The sequence below is a fragment of the Haliotis cracherodii genome, unplaced genomic scaffold (assembly GCF_022045235.1).
Source record: "Haliotis cracherodii isolate W230 unplaced genomic scaffold, xgHalCrac1.p SCAF_2, whole genome shotgun sequence".
In the NCBI taxonomy this organism is placed as follows: Eukaryota; Metazoa; Mollusca; class Gastropoda; order Lepetellida; family Haliotidae; genus Haliotis; species Haliotis cracherodii.
Window position 1 is genome coordinate 32,008,458 of NW_027266275.1, and position 21,600 is coordinate 32,030,057.

Here is a 21,600-nt window from a genome sequence, read left to right on the forward strand (position 1 = left end):
CCAGCTCGAGGGATGGGACAGATAGTATTCGTGTACTGTGACAGCCGTGGTCACATGAATAATTAAGTATGTCATCGTGGTGTGTCGGGTGTTTTGTTGGAGCTTGCAACCAGGCACCAACCTCAACTGCTGAATTTTTTATGTGTGATTTCAGAAAACATATTCTTCTCAATATTCTTCATTTGATATACAGCATTCGACAGCAGACTACAAATAGAAATAAATTACTGCAATTTTAATGAAGTTGCTAGCACACAGTAACAGATTGCAGTTGAGATTTCAGGGTATATATAAGGATAAGAGCTATGGACGTAGGGGCATCATTGCATCCTGGTTGTCAAACTTGTGAGAAAATTGGCGAACAAAAATTGGGAGGATTTGGGTAGTTGTCGACAAGCTGTATTCTTTTTTTGACATTGTTGGATTATTCGGACTTGTGGATTTAAAAATCTTGACCTTTTATGATGGGTAAGCATTGATTTAATTGGTGTTAGTTTGTATTAATTTTTTGTTTGTTTGTAGTTATTGTTGCTTTCTCTTTAAAAAATGAAATACATACATTTTAGTGTTTTTTATATTGAATACAATATAGTTGTAAGAAAGCAGCATCTTAAAGATACTACTGTCTTGCTTCCAGGTTTTAATGTCTTTCTGATTAAGTGAATATGAATATCAGGAGAAATATTCAAATATATCCAAAATTTCAAAAGTTGATTAAAGATTTCTTTGTTCAACGTTCTGTGTTTTGTTTTATGAGCAGTTTCAAGGGGAAGATGTTTGGTTTATCTTGACAATATCAGTGGTAAAAGCTTCATTACATGAAAATATTTTAGTTGAACTATCAGGATTGATTTTTTATTAAAAAATAAATACTTTTGATTCAAATTAAATACATATTTACAGATATTGTTATTTGAAGTGGTTGTTTTTGTTTGTTGTTCATACAGTGCGATCTCATTACCATGTCGCCTTTTTATCCAACATGTCTTAGATCTCTTTTATTCAAATATCCTGACGGAGTTAACATTTTCACAACAAGACATAAAAAATGAGGAGAGAGGTAAATTGCATGTAATCCTTGAGATGAGTTTGTTTAGGTTGTGTTTGTGGGTTATCGACTTAACAGGTGATGTTGTCCGTCGGCTGTATCCATTCCTTGCTTGTTTGTTATCGATGACTTAACATGGCTGTTTGTTTGCTTCGCAGGTGGTGTTTTTGTGATGAGGCTTCCAAATCACATATTTGCACCCACTTTCCAAACACATATGATCCTTTTCAAATTTAATCGCCACACGTTATTCTCTGTCGCCAGATGAGCAACCGACGAAACCCCAGTTTCCGCCTTGCGGTAGAGAGTCGTGAGAAGGATGGGTGGACCAGTGGCCGCTGCCTCCAGGTTCAGCCGCCGCCCACCACCTGTTACGACAAGATGGTGCACAAAGTAGCCAGAGAGTTCCTCACGGATGAGCTTGACCGCCAGTATTACGCTGACCGCTACAAATGCTGCCCCCCTCCTCTTCTTATACCTGCAATCACTCTCATAGAGGTAGGTCAGGAGCCAATGCTTAACTATAGGATGGCTATGCTTAACTATAGGATGGCTATGCTTAACTATAGGATGGCTATGCTTAACTATAGGATGGCTATGCTTAACTATAGGATGGCTATGCTTAATGATAGGATGGCTATGCTAAACTGTAGGATGTTCATGCGTAACTATAGGATGGCTATGCTTAACTATAGGATGGCTATGCATAACTATGGGATGGCTATTCTTAACTATAGGATGGCTATGCTTAACTATAGGATGGCTATCCTTAACTGTAGGATGGCTATGCTTAACTGTAGGATGTTTATGCATAACTATAGGATGGCTATGCTTAACTATAGGATGGCTATGCTTAACTATGGGATGGCTATGCTTAACTATATTAAAGTTAACCAACGTATAGAGAAACAGGTATTTTTTTAATTTATTATTTGGTTGTATGAACTAATGTATAATTCACATTGAGTATAAACAATATTAAGATTTTGAAATAAACCAAAAAAAGTTTGAAAATCGTTTGATTTAAATGATTCACTATATGATGTCAATGACCAATGAAAACAGTGTTTTTTAAAGAAAAATATATTTGCTGTTTGTTTTTGTTTGATTATACTAATGAATGATTTACCACAAGAATAAATAAAATTAAGCTAAAAAACTGAACATTATTTGATTGAAATGATTAACAAGACAATGTCATTAGCACAATGAAAAATTTATTTTAATGAAAGAAATATTTGTATCATTTTGTTCCTAATTTTGATTGTTTTACTAATGAATGATTCATGTTGAAAGTTAACAATATCAAACTTGTGAGCAATACAAAATATCACTGAAAGTTATTTGATCCAAGTGATTATAATTATACACTGTCCATACGATGATTATACTGTTTTTTTTTAAAGAAATATGTTTCTTGTTTGAACCAATGCATGATTCACATCAAGAATAGACAAAATCGATCATGTGAAAAAATTTAAACATCGAAAAGTGTTTGATCCAAATGACAAGAAAATAAGGTTATCAAATGATGCTGGAACTAAAAGAATGGAGTCCACAAGCACAATGACTGGCATAGGAATCACTTAATTTCTATTCAAAACTTGCCTCCTCTATTATGTGAGAACAAAGTCATTCAGAGTAGTAGGTCTTTGTGTTACTTTAAAGCAAAGAGATAAAAGACAAGATAATCAAATCCCCCAAGCCATGTGGGGCTTTCTAGTTGATCCTTTATGAAATGTCAATCGCCAGCCAATCACTTGTCAATCAGTCATCAAACACCTTCAAGCATCGTTATCATATGAAAGTGTATGAGGTCATATTTTGCTGTGTTTGTATTCATTCAGACTGAATATGAGAAATGAATTAGTTGTTTTTTACACTGCTTTAAGCAGTTTTCAATATCAAATTGTGTGTGGGGGGGTGGGGGGGTCTTCGGTGGGATGAGGCCACTAGGCTACCCCACCACCCCTACATGAATAAGTCAGACAGAATCTCAGAGTGATATAATCAGATGCAATATTGAATGTCTTTCATACAATACATACAATACTCAATACATTTTCTTTACAATATTAATTGTGTCCATTTCATGATTAGTTGTACCTGAGCACTATCTCTGTGTAGTAGACCTATAATAATGGTTCTTTCTAACATGAGTGAGTGTGTATGGTTTTACTCCGCTTTTAGCAATATTCCAGCAATATCACGGCAGGGGACACCAGAAATGGGCTTCACACATTGTAGCCATGTTGGGAATCGAACCCAGGTCTTCGGTGTGACGAGTGAATGCTTTAACCACTAGCCTACCCAACCACCCCCATGCGTGAGTGATTGAGTATGGATTTACGCCGCTTATAGCAATATTCCAGCTAATCACGGCAGGGGACACCAGAAATGGGCTTCAGACATTGTAGCCATGTCAGGAATCGAACCCGGGTCTTCGGCGTGACGAGCGAACATTTTAACCACTAGGCTACCCGACCGCCCCTTCTAACATGAAGAAGAGCTGTGCTTCTTGTCTGTGTTTCCTGAGAGATACTATTTATATGGTTGGGATCTGCATTTAGGTTCCACATTCATATTGCACTAACCTCAGCCTTTTAACTCTGAACAGTTATTTTGGGGGGTAATCATATTTATCTTTCTTGATATAAGCTTGGATTTTTCTAGACCTGCCTCCAGAAATAACTCCGAAATTAAGAAAATAGGAACATTTGGAATCCCATTTTTGAACTAAATAACTAGATTTACCAATTTTGTTCCGAAGGCATTTTGTATGAAATCCTAGTTATAAACCTGTTGCCACTATTGCCTAGAGTTTTGTCGGTATCTAGCTATCTCATTATAACCTTGTGAGAGGTACTACTTTCAAGTGAGGCCATGCTGAGATGTTTTACATTTGAATTGTAAGACCTAGATTTTACATGTAATTGTATTACAGACTTTTAATGATTTTTGATTGGTTAAAGTCACAATGTTTTTCTCATGAAAATGTGATTACTTGAATCAAACCTGCAACCCCACATATCATGTTTAGTGTTGTAACCCACTGTTTTCGCACTGAGCCACTGGCTCAGGGGATGAAAGGTGCTCAATCTTAAATGTCAGGACTTCAGTTGTGTGAATGCTGCACATGGTCTTTCTATTGCATGCTTTCATCAAATTTGTTTTATACCATGACCACTTTATTGTTGCACTATAGGGTATTCCAATGTATTTTATTCTTCTGGTATTTCTTATAGTGGTTCGTAACTTTGTTAAAAGACTCCTTCACATTTTTTGTTAAAAATGTAAAACCTCAGAGTCATGTTTTAACTATGACATAAGTCCCCAGTAAAGAAATTCAGTGTATCAATTGCATGATAAACTACAAACAGCAAACCAGAGCACACTTTGTAAACTAGTGGTTGATAGCATAAGCAATGATCCAAACCAATGACTTATAATGACCCAATAATTGAGCACGGCAACATCTAAGAGGTCAGCTTCCCTAGTGGCACCCCATCAATGTACTCATCCTTTGATCCCCATCGCCATCTTTCCCATGGAGCAGTGGGATTCGTCCACTGAATCCCACGGGTGTGTTAGGGTCGTGTCTGAGTTGACGGGATGTGTTTGTGTTTCAGATTGGTTGTTTTATCTACTACTGTCTCGAGTCCGGCAGTATCGAGCCCAACGGCCCAGTGCCCGTCAACTCTGTGTTTATATACCGTCCAGACCGCAGACTCGAGCTGTGGCGCTTCCTCTTTTACACACTGCTGCATGCTGGGTAAGACTTTCAACAGTATTGCTGTGTCTATGATTATCGTGTTCTTTTTAGATGACATGTAGTATTGATCATGATAATGATAAAATTACGCTCCCATGTAGACCTGGGTTAGAATTGGTCTTCAGCAATAAATGTCGTAAGAGGCAACTAATGGGATCGGGTGGTCAGGCTCACTGACTTGGTTGATGCATGTCATCGTATCTCAATTGTATAGATCGATGCTCATGATATCAATCTCTGGATTGTCTGGTTCAGACTAGATTATTAAGAGACTGCTGTCATACAGCTTGAATATTACTGAATGTGGCATTGTACATCAAACAAACAAACTAGTATAAAATAACATATTTGAACAAAGTGACAAAGTAATTTGGTTTAACATGTCTATGAACGATATTTTAGCTATATCATGGCATGTCAGCTTCATGTGGGTGAAAATTATCTAAAGAAAATGCAAGAATACCAGAACGCACTGAACCTCACGGACACGGCAATAGACTTACCATTTAGAAGTATTCTGATTGAAAAAATATTTTGTTATGATTGCAAGATAAGTCTCTGCTATTTTGTATAACAATAGCACCAGTCCAAGAAGCATTCAAAAATAATTCAAAACTCACAGGAAAATAAATTTCATCATTTTCAACTAAGGTGACGTAAACCTATCGTACTCACTCATGCACTCTAGACAATCATAAGCCTCATATTGTTTGGACTTTTTGACCAGCCATATTTTAGCTGCATCTAAACTGACTTCATTCACATACTTATCAAGTGCATGACACACTGGCCTGACCTGACAGGTGTACTTGTAAAGTGCATATAGTGTAAGTCTTTACATGTTATACCAACATGTAAAGATCCGGGTTAGAATTGTTGTAAGAGCACTAACGGGGCCGGGTGGTCAGGCTTGCTGACTTGGTTGATGCATTTCATCATATCCCAATTGCACAATCAATGCACATGATGTCAAAAACTGTATTGTCTGGTCCAGACTTCATTATTTACAGACCTCCATCATGCAGTTGCAATAGTGGTGAGTGTGGCTTTGAACAACAAACAACTGTTATACCAGTTCGATTTTCAAAATAAAATACATAAAAAATGCTAATTAAAATATTCCTGTAGTAGCATAGATACTTTAATGAGGCAATTATTGGAGACATGAAAGCATTTCAGCATGACTGCACAATGATCTTGTCACAGACCTGCATCAGGAAATAGATACTATTTTCTCATCTACTCTTCTTCAGTCTGATAACTGTATAAAACCTCAGATGACCCTATCTAATTGTGGTAAGAGAATCCAGTGTTTCAGTTGAAGAAGCATGGAGATAATGTGTGCTGTTATTGATTTTCTACCACTGATGTTTCTTCTGATTGAGAGAGTGAGCCACCATTAATCAACTGTTAATAATATATACGTCTATTCAGCTGTCTTCAACCGCTTGACACTGTCGCCATGTTTCTGATTGACTCCACCACGGATACTATTTGCTTTCAATATTCAGACTAATTTGTGGGATTTGAGGTCAATAAAAAATTTATGCTGGCAGTTTTATTGTTTTCTGAGTGAATGCCATCATTAACTTTGACATGCAAAGCAGAATATAGAATCATGAGGATTTTAGTGTTTTATCTGTCACTGAAGATTGACATTTGTTTCTTAAAAATTATGGAAGTTGTTTTTTCTTGTTCAATATACTTGTACAACTATGACAGAACAGTCTCCTAAATAATACTGTGGTTCCATGATGCATTGATGCCATGACACTGATATATTCTATAATACAGCTAGTTTGACCATAGTTTAACCATCAGTGCCACAGACACAGACAGAGTGCTATCTCTCAAAGTCATGCTCAAGTGGAGATGCCTTTAAGATAGAGTTACATCAGTTTTCGCAGATTTCATTTCTTTGAACAAACAACTTTTATTCTTACGAATCCTCTTCTTTATGAACAAACAAAAACAAAAACATCTTCATGGTCTGTTTTTCTTTTTTCACCAGAATAAGAAATTAGGCATATTTTTATGTGTTATGTTTTTCATAGACCCATATAAGAATAAGAGGTAGGGTGGTTATTCTGAAACTTTGGAAAAATAAAAAAATATTTTTATGGTGGTTTACTAATTGCATTTGCACAAGCAGATGAACAGAATTTCGTTTTTTAGGGATGCTAAACTGAATTTTCTTGATTTTTAGTATTCTTAATTAATGATTTTCCAGGTTATTGTTTCTACCTGCAAAATTTTATTGTTGCCACATGAAATGTTACCATGTCACTAACATGTCACTAATGTGTAATGTTACCACATGGAGAATTGACAGGTTGGCACCATTTGTTTTTCATATGACCTGTTACAAAACCCCCCATTTATCTCCGACCCGTGAAGATTCTGGTGTAGAATAGGTCTTCAGCAACCCATGCTTGCCGTAAAAGGTGACTATGCTTGTCGTAAAAGGCGACTAATGGGATCGGGTGGTCAGGCTCGCTGACTTGGTTGATACATGTCATCGATCCCAATTGCGTGGATCGATGCTCATGATATCAATCACTGGATTGTCTGGTCCAGACTCGATTATTTACAGACCGCCGTCATATAGCTGGAATATTGCTGAGTGCGGCGTTAAACAACAAACCAACCAACCCATTTATCCCCTATATATTATCATATAAATTTTACCTACTTAACAAACTCTACAATGAACTAACGTATATAGCGAACTGATATTTGATCCCCAATATGCCCAAATACCACTATTTAATCTAAAAAACCAAATAGCCTTGGTTCTCAGGCACTGCCAACATCATCCTAAAGTTCATGGCACGTTTCGTTTTTGTTTCCATTTTCAATTTTTCTTGTGTATTGTATTTAAGTATTAGGATTTCTATATTTTCTTTAAATGGAAATAAAAACAAAACGTGTGTCAGACTTTATGATGATGCGGATGGTACCTGATAACTAAAACTATAAAAAAAATTAGCCTGAGTGATGTGTATAGCAAACTGAGAAATCTCACTCAGTGTCAAGTGTCACTGACAATTGGCTATGCACAATCAACTTAATGGCAACGATTCAACACAATCAGCAGTGATGATTTAACCTTGTTAAACTTGCTTAATGTTAACCTTACCCGTACATGTAATTGGACTTATTTTGTCTGTAAAACAAACAATAAACCTATGCAGTTTCACGAATGCAGTCAGCAAAACGAGGCCAGAGAAAAATCATTGACTACACATTTCCCCGTATGTAAATTGTGAAATGCTAAATACATATTTGATTAACAAAAATTGTTATGAATTCAATTTTATTAAATGAATGTTATATACTATTATCAATAGAATGCTATGAAGTGATCACTGCTAATACAAGTCAATGCTGCAACTATGTGTATTGTGTTTTGTTTTATCCAAGATGGCGGACATTTCCGAGCAAAAACGTATATAACAAACAACGTATACCGGTATAATGAACTGATTTCTCCGGTCTCTTGTAGTTTGTTATATCCATGTTCTACTGTATATATATTGAGTGTTAACAGAGTCTATATGTGTGTGTCTGTCCGACAGGTACATACATCTGTTCTTCAACATGGCGGTACAGATTTGTGTTGGGATACCACTGGAGATGGTGCATGGGTCGTGTCGGATACTGATTGTGTACCTGGCAGGTGTGCTGGCAGGTCAGTCATCATCAGATACATAGCATCACTACCTTCAACCCTCAAACTTCAAACATATATTCCTCCATGATACCGACCCGTGAAGATTCCGGGGTAGAATAGGTCTTCAGCAAACCATGCTTGCCGTAAAAGGTGACTATGCTTGTCAAAAAAAGGCGACTAACGGGATCGGGTGGTCAGGCTCGCTGACATGGTTGATGCATGTCATTGATCCCAATTGCTTGGATCGATGCTCATGATATCAATCACTGGATTGTCTGGTCCAGACTTGATTATTTACAGACCGCCGTCATATAGCTGGAATATTGCTGAGTGCGGCGTTAAACAACAAACCAACCAACCAACCTCCATAATACCACCACTGTCATACAAGAGAACATGAACCAAATAATGCACAGTGAGTGAGTTTTACGCCGCTTTTAGCAATAGTCCAGCAATATCACAGCGGGGGACACCAGAAATAGGCTTCACACATTGTACCCATGTTGGGAATCGAACCCGGGTCTTCTGCATGACGAGCGAATGCTTTAACCACTAGGCTACCCGACCGCCCCAAATTATGCACAAATGTCATTAAGATAGCCATCATGTGGCTGTTCTTTAATTGATATTTGTCTAAGTTTTGTGAATACAAAAGTTATGAATTTCGCTAAGTTTTTAATTTCTTTAAAGTTCAGTGAATTGAAGAGGTGTTGAAAAAACATCATATCAACCCAAATTAAATATTTATTTGGAATGTATAGTTTTTTTGTATTCTTTGAGAGCTAGGCACCGAAAAATGAAGTGAAATTCATCTGCTATTGCTGGGGAATTACTTAATGTACATGTTCTGTCCTCTCTACCCTAACAGCCTATACAGTCACATGATTGTATGAGATAATGGATAGTGCTAAGGACTCACTGGTCATTTATCATGGGGAGGGAGGAGGGGGGAGGGGACAGGATTGGTCTTGGGACTGAATCATATTTTGCTGCCCTGCCCCCATTTTTTCATGGTCCCCCCAAATACATGCAATATTTGTTCACGCCCCCTCCCTGAAATAAATGACTGGTCTCTAAATAATCTTCAAATTTATTACTTTTTTATTTTAAAAAATAGAACTGTGTCCCCTGCCTCCATATTGTTGTCATACATTTGGGCGATCCCTCTTTCGCTGTGGTTTTTTTTCAATGGCTCCCTTAATCTCACCAGCCCCACCTCCGATATATTAAATGACCTGTCCCTTATCGAAGTGATAATCCAATTGACATTATTGGTATCACAATATGTGATGTTATGCAAATGAGGTCACGAAGCAGGGACTATTTTTCATAAGCTAAATAAACCGGTTTGACGTTATATTCAGATAAGGGGTTTGCTGATGTGTGGAACTTTCTGTACACAAATATGGCTTTAAATTATTAACCACTGTATGATAAATGGGAAGGTTTACTTACTCTATCATTAATACAAGGTACCTAACGTTACTTCAGTGAGTGTAAATATCTTTAAGCTTCATATATTTTAAAAATGAAATGTTGTGATAAAGATATTATTGCTCTTGCACAATAAGAATCTCAAATAAAAAGTTAAATATACCTCTGTATATCTGTTTCTCTTTTCAGAAATCGAATTCAGTGTAACTTGATGTACAAAAAGTGAACCTAGTTTAGTTTTACCAAATGTGATGGCCCTGTATTGCTTACAGCACATGGTGTATTACTTACATGTAACACACTCTGTTATGGTGACAGGTTCCCTGGGAACGTCAGTGTTCGACATGGACGCCTTCCTGGTGGGTGCGTCGGGTGGAGTCTACGCCTTGTTAGCAGCTCATCTAGCTAATATACTGTTGGTAAGCAGAACTTCCTTTTTACCATTCACTTAGCTAATATACCATTGGTACCCACCACCTAGTTAATATACCATTGGTACCCACCACCTAGTTAATATACCATTGGTACCCACCACCTTGTTCATATACCATTGGTACCCACCACCTAGTTAATATACCATTGGTACCCACCACCTAGTTAATATACCATTGGTACCCACCACCTAGTTAATATACCATTGGTACCCACCACCTAGTTAATATACCATTGGTACCCACCACCTAGTTAATATACCATTGGTACCCACCACCTAGTTAATATACCATTGGTACCCATCACTTAGTTAATATACCATTGGTACCCATCACCTAGTTAACATACCATTTGTACCCACCACCTAGTTAATATACCATTGGTACCCACCACCTAGCTAATTTACAATTGTTACCCACCACCTTGCTAATATACCATTGGTACCCACCACCTAGTTAAAATATCATTGGTACCCATCACCTAGTTAATATACCATTGGTACCTACCACCTAGTTAATATACCATTGGTACCTATCACCTTGTTAACATATCATTGGTACCTATCACGTAGTTAATATACCATTGGTACCCGTCACCTTGCTAATATACCATTGGTACCCACCACCTAGTTAATATACTATTGGTACCCACCACCTTTCTAATATACCATTGGTACCCACCACCTAGTTAATATACCATTGGTACTCACCACCTAGTTAACATACCATTGGTACCCATCCCCTTGCTAATATACCATTGGTACCCATCACCTAGTTAATATACCATTGGTACCCGCCTCCTAGTTAACATACCATTGGTACCCATCCCCTTGCTAATATACCATTGGTACCTATCACGTAGTTAACATACCATTGGTACCTATCACCTAGTTAACATACCATTGGTACCCGTCACCCATCACAGATTCCACTGCATGATGTTGAGGTATAAACTCAGACTAAAGGATCTGATTTTAACGAGACATAAAAATGCTGAATAACTCTAGTGTGTCAGTCAGAAATGTACAAGGCCATTGACATTTACAATATGTAAGAAAACTCTCAATCAAATGATTAGTTTACATGTTTGGTGTATTTTATCAAAGGACAACTTCAAAAGGTGTTTACATCGAGTTGTAATTGCAATAGAACACCCACCTGCGTCTTTTTGGTCTAAGAGCCATGACAATTATTTTTAGCAGATAAAATTCTTCCAGTTCTGGAACCTCTTTTATACATGTAGACAGTTTCAACTCATGAAGGGATTGCTTAAAAAAATATCTTATCTACATGAAAATGTTGTATAAATGTCAGGGCTGTTAACATTTAAACGTTCAATAAACTGAGTTTAAAACCAGTCTCATCTATCTTTTATGGAAACAATAGACACTGAAATGTAGGTTTTCGGAATCAGATAACGAACCATTATGGCAATTATTGTTTTTAGGTATTGTCTATATGCCATCATCACCTTATTTGAGGTAGTTGATGTTTACTCATACAATATAATTCTTCTGGTAGCTTATACTTTCAATAACAAACTGGTATTTATTTACATGAATTATGCTATAGTTAAAACATGACACTAAGGTTTTACATTTTCAACAATAATTCCGACAAGGAGTGTTATGAACCTTCTTAATGCAGAAAGAAGAAAACAAATAGGATACCATATAGTTGAACAATACAGTAGTGCCTGTATAAAGTGCATTTAATAGCAGTGAGCAAGAGAAAGACCATGTGCAGCATGCAGACAACTGAAGTCAGTAACAATTAACATTGAACACCTTTCATCACCTGCTACGGTGGCTCAGTGGGAAAACGGCTGCAATAACCTATGTGATGTTGCAGGTTTGATTCCTGTCATGGTATTGACATGTGAAAAAAATGTGACTATGAACCAGTCAAAAATCAACATATCAAAACGCTGTTGATAAAACTCAACTGTAAAACATTGGTCTTACAACTCAAATGTAAGGCCTTCAAGCAGTTCTTACAATAAAGATGTAGAACTTCCAAACAGGTCTTACAATTCAAATGTAAAACCTCCAAACAGGTCTTACAATTTAAATGTAAAACCTCCAAGGAGGTCTTACAATACAAATGTAAAACCTCCAAGCAAGTCTTACAATACAAATGTAGAGCCTCCAAGGAGGTTTTACAATTCAAATGTAAAACCTCCAAACAGGTCCTACAATTCAAATGTAAAACCTCCAAGAAGGTCTTACAATTCAAATGTAAAACCTCCAAGGAGGTCTTGCTTTACAAAAATATAACCTCGCAGAAGGTCTCTCTTGAAAGTAGTACCTCTCACAAGTTTACTGTTTGATAGTAAGATGCATACGATACAATATAGGAAAAAGTGGCAGTAGGTTTTTAAGATACAAGGTTTATTTGCAAATACTGACACGCAAGTCAAATTAAATTACTTATTTGACAGGTTTCGGTCCCCAAAATACATGACAACAGAAAAGATAAAACTAAAAATTTCTTTTAAGTTTAAAAAAAAATTCACGGTACATATGTTTGATAGTGTCTTCTGTTTGATACACAGCCAAAACTCTTTGGCATGTATGTTTTGGAAATAAAGCCATCCTTTGAGTGAGTGAGTGAGTGTGTGAGTGAGTGTGTGAGTGAGTGAGTGAGTGAGTGAGTGTGTGAGTGAGTGTGTGTGTGAGTGAGTGAGTGAGTGAGTGTGTGAGTGAGTGTGTGAGTGAGTGAGTGAGTGAGTGAGTGAGTGTGTGAGTGAGTGAGTGAGTGTGTGAGTGAGTGAGTGTGTGAGTGAGTGAGTGAGTGAGTGTGTGTGTGAGTGTGTGTGATCAATATGAGGGCAGGGGAGACCAGATATGGGCATCACACATTGTTCACACTCAGACCTGGGTCTGACTTACTTCAAATGAGGATGCAGATGAAAAGTTACTAATCATTATTTGAACTCATGGAATTTTGTGGATGTTTTTTAAACAAGTCATTAAATTGGTATGACTTAATAAATTGATAATGTATGTCAAATATACTAAGATATTCTGGGTTTATTTTTACAAAGTATATGTTGGGAAGAGGAATACGTTTTTAATTTCATCATCCTGAACATTCTTGTGTGAACATGTGTTCACTCATCCTTGTCAAAATAAATTGGTGAAACCCTTGACATCTACCCCAGCCAGAAATAGTCTGCCAATCTAGTCTGCCAATCTAGTCCGCCAATCTAGTCTGCCAATCTAGTCCGCCTACTGTTAATGTCGAAAGTGATCAAAGATTTTTTCTTCAATCAATTGCGTTTGAGACTTGAAAGAAGGGCTGCAGCCTACAAATTAAATCTGCTGAAAGTTTTTACCATTTTCTTGAAGTCGTGGTTAACTGAAATTGGAGACTAGGTTCTTGATAGCAGCATATGACCCTCTTAATGGAGGTATAGTTTGAGTAACACTTTTTCAGGTATTATACAGTTACTTTAAACATGTGATCAGATAAATTTCCTGTTAGTTACAATTTCTTACGACTACGTTAGAGACATAACACAACCAATGTTTCAATTGTGAGGGTTTTAGACTGCTCCTGTGTGAATTCATGTGACAATACAATACCTAGTGTAGGTGAGTGGTCGATGTGTGTGCTTGTCGTGCCGAATATTCTGGTTCGATTCTGCACATGGGTACAATGTGTGAAGCACATGTTTGTTTTGTTTTGTTTTGTTTGTTTGGTTGTTGTTTAATGCCACACTCAGCAATATTCCAGCCATATGACGGCGGTCTGTCAGTAATCGAGTCTGGACCAGACAATCCAGTGATTGACATCATGAGCATCGATCCACGCTAATGGGATACAATGACATGTATCAACCAAGTCAGCGAGCCTGACCACCCGATCCCGTTAGTCGCCTCCTCCTCCTTATTTTCAGACTGCCATCATATAGCTGGAATATTGCTGAGTGCAGCATTAAACAACAAACAAACATTGAACATTATTGCTTTGAAGACATTATCAGGTAGTTTCCAGTGTTAACAGATCTAGTTTGATTAAGTGATAAATTTATTTTCATTGAATAATTTTTGTCTCCCTATATGAAGGTGCCTCGTATTTTGGTGATGATGGTTGTCAATAATTGAGTGGGATGATAATGAGACGTGTATCAACACTTCTGGGTATCTATTCTGGATGGACTTCATGTATGTTTGATTATGTTGGCCACCAAGTCGCGGAAATCTTTAATTGAAACTTCCACATTTGAAGAAAATTTCAATTACAGTGCTCAGTTAGTCTTTAGTCTGCACACCTGTGTCTAATTGCAATTCAAATAGCATCAGAATTAAACCCGCTCAAGCATACATTGTGATGCAGTTTTTATAAGTTAACATTGGTTAAATATTAGAGGTGTAACGAAATGGTTGGGTTGTGATACGATACATGTCCCGATACTATGGGTGTGATACGATTTATATCCCAATACAGTACTTTTATTTCACAAATTGATATTCTTTCATTTTGCAGGTGAATCACAACCCTGAATCATTCAATATTAAAATTGAGAGGTCAAACTTGGTTATTCTAGGGCAGAATCATATTGGTAGAGGGCACTGTGACCGTTGAGCTATTTATTTCCAACCATGAAATACTAGAGAATCTGCAAAAGATGGTTGTTGGACGTTTTTTGTTACTATTCACATGTTTTTACACCAAAACAAATTGTAATGAGATGTATTGTATGTATCATGAGACAAGGGTCATCAATCGATGTATTGTATCGAGGGCCTCGTAGCATGTACCACTGTACCATTACACCACAATTAGATATAGAAATCTCCTCCAACCTCAGAGTTATGACAATTTTGCTTGATTCAATGCCATATAAAGATATAATTTAATGTTTTAAATGGTAGCTAGCCAGTGATTGGATGAGAACCTGTTGAACAATTAGGTACTAAAACTACAGCAGCAGAGTGTCATTGTTTTCATGTCCTGTTTTCAACATAATTTGGGAAAAATATAAACTTGTACCGGTATGCAGTGAAACTAGTCCTGATCCAGTTTGCAGGATAAGCCTGACCTCCAACCTAAAACTATATGTCTCATCATGGTCTGTCATCAGAAGTAGAATATCAACAAGTCCGTATTGAATTACACAAGTTAATCGTGTGAAAGTATAAACCATATATAAAGCCAACCCCTTTCTACAGAATCTTTTTTCTGGTCCTCAAAATTTGGCTTATCTATGGTCATATACGGTACATCATTTCCCTATCCCATGCATCTATGAGAATGTGTAATTTCTACAACTCCACACAGCAACATCTCCTTCCTAAACAGACTTTAACTAAGGTGTTGAACACTGTGATGGAGCTTTCACATGTAAATGGTTTCATACACCCTTGACACTATTTCAGATTTATGACATTTGGAGATGCTATTTTAGCAATCTATCCAATGAATATATTTTTGTGCCCTCCTGATTTTGTTCCAGTGTGGGTTAATAATATCACATTTTGTTTTTTGTTTCCTACATCGAATGAAGTCAGAATAAAACAAGCATAAACTTTACAAGACCCACTAAGAAAAGAACTTAACTATGTAAATGGCAAAGCGATTCTGTTTGTTGACTCACTTGTAACAAGCTCCATCAAATGTTGAAATATTGGCATACCAAATAGCGTCACTCACTTTAATGTGAAGTAATTCAACACACACTGAATGGGAAAATAGACAAATGAGACTTGGTATTAACCAGCACCGATCCTTCACCCAAGTCAGACATCAACTGTATTAGTTAAAAGGCAATGAAAACCGTCATTAGCGTTGACTGGAATAGGAAATGAAAGCCAGTATTGATCCGACGTGAGTGTATAACACAATGTATTTGTACTTAAAGCCAACTCCTGAATAATTCTTTACGGCTTTTATTGCAGCACAAAAATAGGTTACACCAAGAGCCCTTTGTATGCTTTACCAAGGTGAAGTGGCCACGATGGCAGTATTTCTTTGAAACATTATTTTTGTTTGGGACACAGTTTCAGCTTAATGAGAACCTGGGTTGAAGCTGTTTCCCCACTGAATTCTGGGTAATTTCCAGTGCAGTAGAGATGAGTTCCGCTATTCCATTCTTGGAGTGTTGTAGCCATATTAGCACAGGTTAGGATTTGGCATGGATACATATCAATAATTTTCCCTTCCGCAACTATTATATCAATATTGATCCAAGAATGTGTCAGACATAAAATATGGAGCTTATTTACTTCACTGTAGTTTAAAAACACAAGTTAAACAGCAGTATGACCTCTTTTAGTAGACAAGGAAATAATAGTGCCCATTTTATGTAGCATGTACTTTGAAGTGGAATAAAGTTGTAAGGTTTGTAAATAAAGTGTGTAGAATGTAATGCTGGGAGGAAATGCTATGTGGGATATTGTTATGTCATTCATTTGTGGATACCAGATCAATTTTAGATGATAAGGGCAAGAGAGTAGCCTAGTGGTTATAGCATTGATCATCACACCAAAGGTCCGGGTTCTATTCCCAACGTGGTACAAAGAAACCCCTTGCAGTGATAGTGCTGGGATATGGATAACAGCAGTGTACAACCACTAGTTTTATTATATTTGATGGAGGTCTGATTAAGACTTGACGAGTGAATGTTGTTTTATGGTGCAGACTGCAATAGTCAAGGAATATAAAAAAGGTCAATGGCAGAGAATAACCTGTCTTGATTATCCGCTGAAACCGATTCCAATTGGGGTAAAAGGCAAAATAGTTATGTTTGTTTGTTTGTTTGTTGTTTAATGCCGCACTCAGCAATATTCCAGCTATATGACGGCGGTCTGTAAATAATCAGATCTTGAACAGACAGTCCAGTGATTGATATCATGAGCATCGATCTACGTAATTGGGACAAAATGACAAGCATCAACCAAGTAAGCGAGCCTGACCACCTGATCCCGATAGTCTCCTCATACGACAAGCATAGTCTCCTTCTAAGGCAAGCATGAGCTCCTGAACACCTCTTCTAACCCGGATCTTCACGGGTTATGAAAATTATATGAATAGATCATGGATCAGTGATGACACCATGTCTTTTTGAAAAGGGTAAACATGTTTTGCGCTAGTACACCACGATATCCTGTACATGATTGAGTCTGGTGAACCAGTGGTTGATAGCATGAGCTCTGATCCATGATCTTGGGTAGGATGACACACAATCAACCAGGTTATAGATCCTATCAGTAAGCTCCTATGACTTACAAGATATTGAGGACCTCTTCTTTCCCAAATTCCCCACAGATAGTCATCTGTAACTATTACAACAAATAGTCATTCACAAGGGACCACCTCTGTCGCCTCGTTGATAGAGCATCTACCCAGAGAACGTAAGATCGGTGGTTCAATTCCTGGGCATGTCACACCAAAAGACACACATTAAAAGTTGGTACTTGTTGTGTCCCTGCCTGGTGCTCTGCATTTGGAGGCCAAAACAAGGATTGGTCAGCTTGGTGTCAGTATACTGTATCAGGAGCATCCACCGGAGATCAGAAGGTCTGGGGTTTGATCCCTGGCTGCATCATACCAAAAGATGTTAAAAGATGGTTCTTGTTGTTACCCTGCCTGGCACTCAGCATTAAGGATCTAAAACAAGGACTAGTTGGCTTGGAGTCAGTGTACTGTATCTGAGTGGGGTATTCATGTTAAACTGAGGCTTGGATCTCAAAGGACAGTTTACATCTACGTCATCTAACTTGACATGAATATTTGGACATACCGCCATGTAGATAAAATAAGACTCTCCAAGACGCTAGTTAGGAGAATATATTCTGTCATATTTGTTTTTAACTGGAAAAGTAAGATTGGCAATGAACCCGCATCTCCTTCATATTGTATGACAAGCAATATTCACATACAGGGTGTCATGTGTGATTGCCACAGTGGTTCTGTGGACAAGTGAATTGGTTTTTATGCTGAAGTCAGCAACATTACAAATATTTTGGGACATGCTGTAAAGTAATCAAGTCTTGCCCTGACAAACATCCCTTGATGCCTGATCCATATTTAGTCATCTCTTCCATCAAGCAATGCCTACTGGGAACTCCTCTGCCCCCAAACCTCCTGTCCGGTTACACCAATTATTTTAAAACTTGGATCATGGATCCATTTTCTCAACTTTTTGAAAGAGCAGAAAAATACAAAACAAGAAATTGGCCTTTAAGTATCTGATGACATTTGCTGTGTTCTCACCCAAGGGCCAGATTATGCAAAGTCTATTTGAAACATCTGCAAATAGTGTAAGGGTTAGAGGAAACGAAAGGGATAAGAATTTGTGTCTGAAAATAACCTTTTGAGTTATTTCTTGCCTTTATGAATGTTACAACTGACGTGTGAACAGCTGCTTCAGTGGGGATTTTGTTTTGTTATCGGTTGTTATCCACACACAGAGCACAAACACGATAACCTTGTGAACCATGTGATATGAAATGTTGGCCTTGATTGTGTGAAGATAAGCCAATGTTAGGCCTTGGTTATGTGAAGATAAGCCAGGATTTGGCCTTGCTTGTGTGAAGGTAAGCCAGGATATGGCCTTGGGTGTGTGAAGGTAAGCCAGGATGTGGCCTTGGTTGTGTGAAGGTAAGCCAGGATTTGGCCTTGGTTGTGTGAAGATAAGCTAGGATGTGGCCTTGCTTGTGTGAAGGTAAGCCAGGATATGGCCTTGGGTGTGTGAAGGTAAGCCAGGATTTGGCCTTGCTTGTGTGAAGGTAAGCCAGGATATGGCCTTGGTTGTGTGAAAGTAACCCGGGATGTGGCCTTGCTTGTGTGAAGGTAAGCCAGGATTTGGCCTTGGTTGTGTGAAGGTAGGCCAGGATTTGGCCTTGGTTGTGTGAAGGTAAGCCAGGATTTGGCCTTGGTTGTGTGAAGGTAAGCCAGGATTTGGCCTTGGTTGTGTGAAGGTAAGCCAGGATTTGGCCTTGGTTGTGTGAAGGTAGGCCAGGATTTGGCCTTGGTTGTGTGAAGGTAAGCCAGGATTTGGCCTTGGTTGTGTGAAGGTAAACCAGGATTTGGCCTTGGTTGTGTGAAGGTAAGCCAGGATTTGGCCTTGGTTGTGTGAAGGTAAGCCAGTGATGGGCCTTGGTTGTGTGAAGGTAAGCCAGGATTTGGCCTTGCTTGTGTGAAGGTAAGCCAGGATTTGGCCTTGGGTGTGTGAAGGTAAGCCAGGATTTGGCCTTGGTTGTGTGAAGGTAAGCCAGGATATGGCCTTGCTTGTGTGAAAGTAATCCGGGATGTGGCCTTGCTTGTGTGAAGGTAAGCCAGGATTTGGCCATGGTTGTGTGAAGGTAGGCCATGATTTGGCCTTGGTTGTGTGAAGGTAAGCCATGATTTGGCCTTGGTTGTGTGAAGGTAAGCCAGGATTTGGCCTTGGTTGTGTGAAGGTAAGCCAGGATTTGGCCTTGGTTGTGTGAAGGTAAGCCAGGATTTGGCCTTGGTTGTGTGAAGGTAAGTCAGGATTTGGCCTTGCTTGTGTGAAGGTAAGCCAGTGATGGGCCTTGGTTGTGTGAAGGTAAGCCAGGATTTGGCCTTGGTTGTGTGAAGGTAAGCCAGGATTTGGCCTTGTTTGTGTGAAGGTAAGCCAGGATGTGGCCTTGGTTGTGTGAAGGTAAGCCAGTGATGGGCTTGCTTGAAGATAGGACATTTAGGCAAGAACTAGGCATCCCCATTGGCACCAACTGTCCTCCTATCCTTGCTGACCTGTTTCTTTTATGCATACAAGACTGAATTTCTGCTCAGATTGGCAAAATCAAAATACAGGCCCTTAGCCCCCTAAGATTCTTATATATTGATCATCTGATATCATTCAATAATGGTCAAATAACCAATTTTCAAAACTCAACTAGAAATAAAATGGACCAGTGAGACCGGCTCATCTGTTTCACATTTTATCGATGTATCAAAATTCAGCATAACAAAAAACTAACCACCAGACTGTAAGACAAGAGGAAGGATTTCAACGTTCAAATACCAGTAGTCAATTTTCCCATTATGTCGAGCAATATTCAATCAGCTCCAGCCTTTGGTGCCTACATTTCATTAATTTTGAGGTACAATCGAGCATGCTCTTTCTATGAAGATTTCAAAGGGCATCATGCGACTATTTCAAAAGCTCTTTTATCAGAAGGAAAACATTCAAGGCCTTAGTTAAGCCTTCAAATTGTTTCATGGTAGATTTGTGGAGGATGATGTCTGATGCAATTCCCTATTTTAACTTGTACCATATGTGTCCCAGTTTGGTTCAGGTGAATAATTGATTTGCCTTTGCATGTGTTTGTGCCTGGTGCCATGCGAACACCTGGCCTTTATCATCACTATTTGATAGTGATTCATAAACACATGTTTGGGGTTTAATCAAAATCATACAATGGACTCGGATTTCTTCTGATTATGGAAAGGGTTTAGAAGCTTTTGTTTAATTCTTATTGTTGTGTGAAGGTAACACAGTACTTTTGTATTACAGAACTACACCCACATGGAACTTGGCATTCTGAAACTGGCAGCTATTCTCATTATAGGTGAGTGTTTGGGTTGTACATATGTTACATCTGTTCTTGCTAAAAACTAACTGCCCGGGCAAAAGAAAGTATAGACTTGAAAAAAATGAAACATTATCAAAACATTACTAGACTGAAAACAGTCACTGAAACACTGCAAAATGACACCCGTATCAAATACATCACTATGGTATAACCATTTCTTGTTTCATTTGTAGCCACCATCAAACGTAGTGTATACTTTACTTTGCCCTGAGACCACTTCCATGGTCTAGAGGTAGAGCATTCGCCCGGAGAGCGGAAGGTCCAGGCTTCGATCCCCAACCGCATCATACCAAAAGATGTTAATAGATTGTACTTGTTGTTACTTGGTTACTGGCGCTCGGCATTAAGGGGCTAAAACAAGGACTGGTCGGCTCAGTCAGTATACAGTGTCTGAGTGGGGTATTCATGTCAAACTGCAGCATGGTATCTCAGTGGGCTTGCACTATAAATCGGCATCAGTATGGACTAGTACAAGCAGCCACACACACACACGTGCATGCATGTCGTTATATAAGTACAATAATCTTGGACGCTACGTTAAACCCAATTTCACCTCACTTAGAACCATAGAGAGAAATATGTATGATATATTAATGTATTGGTTATTTGCAATACATTTTGTCGGATACAATCCATATTGGTACATTCACAATCTTGTCAGCTGTATTTTGACAAAG

The 21,600-nt window shown here is 38.2% G+C and overlaps 1 protein-coding gene across 1 annotated transcript in view; it reads left to right on the forward strand.

Annotated features, from left to right (window-relative positions):
- The window catches only part of LOC139467993 (rhomboid-related protein 2-like), a 93,665-nt gene that overhangs the window by 65,269 nt on the left and 6,796 nt on the right, over window positions 1–21,600 (forward strand). The window contains exons 4-8 of the mRNA XM_071249624.1: window positions 1,313–1,546; window positions 4,678–4,820; window positions 8,399–8,511; window positions 10,246–10,346; window positions 20,845–20,899. Coding sequence (XP_071105725.1) covers window positions 1,313–1,546; window positions 4,678–4,820; window positions 8,399–8,511; window positions 10,246–10,346; window positions 20,845–20,899 — 646 coding nt within the window. The remainder of the gene's footprint in view (window positions 1–1,312; window positions 1,547–4,677; window positions 4,821–8,398; window positions 8,512–10,245; window positions 10,347–20,844; window positions 20,900–21,600) is intronic.